The sequence below is a fragment of the Saccostrea cucullata genome, unplaced genomic scaffold (assembly GCF_032062105.1).
Source record: "Saccostrea cucullata isolate Sc308-1 unplaced genomic scaffold, CSIRO_AGI_Scuc_v1 ctg21489, whole genome shotgun sequence".
In the NCBI taxonomy this organism is placed as follows: Eukaryota; Metazoa; Mollusca; class Bivalvia; order Ostreida; family Ostreidae; genus Saccostrea; species Saccostrea cuccullata.
The window spans coordinates 559-3,161 of record NW_026940500.1 but is presented as its reverse complement, the minus strand read 5'-3'; the positions used below and the strand labels follow the sequence as shown (position 1 = coordinate 3,161).

The 2,603-nt window shown below is 33.6% G+C and overlaps 1 protein-coding gene across 1 annotated transcript; it reads right to left on the bottom strand.

Moving 5' to 3' along the window:
• Positions 1–307: 307 nt before the first annotated feature.
• Positions 308–2,314, bottom strand: LOC134255515 (short/branched chain specific acyl-CoA dehydrogenase, mitochondrial-like; the record flags this gene model as incomplete). The annotated part of the gene is made up of 7 exons (XM_062738045.1): positions 308–409; positions 531–630; positions 760–897; positions 1,049–1,138; positions 1,425–1,517; positions 1,682–1,807; positions 2,144–2,314. Coding segments are annotated over 7 exons (801 nt in total), but the record flags the coding sequence as incomplete, so codon positions are not given.
• Positions 2,315–2,603: the final 289 nt, after the last annotated feature.

Below are 2,603 nucleotides of genomic sequence, written 5' to 3'. Positions count from 1 at the left end.
CAATGTTTAAAGTCTTCCTGAATAATAATGGTGAAGTAAAACCATTGAATCTTTATGATTATTCCATCAATCTAAATCAGGATTTGAAGATTCATAAAACGTAAGCTACATTCCTTTTGTTGAAAATATGTCTTGACTGACCATAACTGTTTCAATATTGATTGTTCAATGTAACGTATATCACAGCAAATAACAAGACAAAGTCAGACTTCAACAGATTAACACAAGTATGTCGTAAGCAACTGGGTTGTTCCTCGTCAAAGGTCATCCCATCCGCACTTGTTAAGTTAGAATGATATAAATATAAATCATGTTTTTGTGTTTTTTCAGTTTCCTGAAAACCCCTCAGCTTCCAGACATTTGGCAATTGTGTTCAACTGAATGTTTGATGTCCCTTCATAGATGGTTCCTAAAAATTAAATTTTTATTACAATATAATTAAATTTTGTGATTAAATAGGTGTACACAGGTAATGAAGGGAATAGTATAGCAATGAGCATTTTTTCAAAGAAGCCTAATGGAATACCTACCCACTTTGCAATCCCTGTAATACTTTTCTATAGGATAATCCTTTGTAAAGCCCACCCCTCCCATCCACTCAATGCACTTAGATGTTGTTAGAGTGGCCAACTACAAGCAATCAGACAAAATAATTATCAAAAAGTTGTGCAATAAATGGTGTTTTAAAATAATAAATATTAATATAGAAAGGAATCAATTCACTATTAAAATGTGTAATTAATTTTACAGTACATATACCTCAGATGCATATAATTTTGCCATAGCAGCCTCCTTAAGGAATGGTTGTCCCGCCTCTTTCTTCCTGGCAGCATTATAAACAAGTGATCTACAGGCCTCAATCTGTGTCGCCACATGAGCTATCTGATGACGCATACCCTAAAATACGCCATGTGGTACATGTAATACATGTCTATGGAATCATTAATGAATGTGAAATATAATCTTAATTCATTTTCAATTACATCAATATCAATGTGATGTCATTTCCTGTTTGTTTTCAATGAGCCATTTTCTTAAGGTGGCATACCTGAAAATCAAATACTCTTTTTCCGAACTGTTTTCTTTCCATTGTGTAAGGAACTGTAGCATTAAAACAACCCTCTGCCAAGCCCAGCATCTAAAATATTGGATTTATCAATCAATTTATAATTGAATACTGAAAACATCACAGAAAATGTGTTTATTGAATATTGATTTTTTTTTCTACAATTGTTTTTCAAACACCTTAGATTTCTTCTGATGTACAGTAAAACATGCTTAGTATAACAAAGCACCAGGAACGACTGATTTTGCTTTGTTATATCTGTTATATTTTATGGTCATGGGTAATGAAAATTACTTCGCTGTAAGTGTCAATTCATTATAAGCTTGTTTACTTTATGTGTGTTTTACTGTATACTCACCTGAGAGGCAATCCCAATCCTTCCTTCATTTAACATTTCTATGGCATATCTGTACCCCATGCCAAACTCTCCAAGAATATTACTTGCAGGAACCTGAAGCATGTCACAATTACAGTACAATTCAAAAATGATCAAAGAATTTAAAATAAATTGTTAAAATCTAGACCAGTGATAAATGTATTTTCTGAAACTTTCTTTAATATGGTGATTATCAACAAAAGGGTGAAGATATGTGGATGCTACTGTAAGTAAATGACCTTGACATTGTCTAGATGTACAGGACAGGTGCTTGATGCCCGGATTCCGAGTTTGTCCTCCTTCTTCCCGATGCTCAGCCCCTCTGTGTCTCTGTCCACTAGGAAAGTGGTGATTCCTTTGTAACCCTGGAAAACATTTCTATAGGTTTTGTATCCTTTCCATAAATCAACAAACCAGTTCATGTGCATACTGGCCTCCAGGTACTTTGATAACAGTTAAATTAAGGTTCTTTGTTACACTGACAAGAGAGATAACTCTAACAAATAAATGACTAGTCTACTATTTCTTTATTAAATTGTTAATTTAGATGGCAAGTTTTGTCAAAAGTTTAAATAAGTGAAGAGATGATGGATCTTGAACCTTAATAAAAAATCTCTGTCAATTTAAATGTAGCTCTGGAGTCTTTTTAAAAAAGGCATACTTTTACCATGACAAGTCAAATAAAGATTTGTTAAACTCACAGCTGTTGGGTTAGCATTGACCATGACTAAGAAAACCCCTGCATGTTCAGCATTGGTGATCCAGATTTTTGTTCCGTTAAGGATGTAGTAATCTCCTTGTTTTACTGCTGCTCCACGCATGGCAAAGGCATCTGATCCAGCATCTGCCTCCGATAAACAAAAACTGCCCACCTGAGAAGTTAAAGAGAAATAGTGATAAAGCTTTAGAGTTTAGATAAAGCAAAATTTTTCTGCAATATTTTTTTTTTAATTTTCAAATCAAAGGTGGACCACTTTCAGGGATGTGCGATTTTATCGGTATACCGATGTATCGCGATTTTTTGTTGCGTGATACAGAGACGTAAATACCGGTCTTTAGCACATATTCTAAAGTCCAGAAATTATTCATTTATTTGATCAATCTTTCAAATTACAATTACAGAAAGTATAAAAAATGTTGTAAAAAGTGAAAAGAACGGCA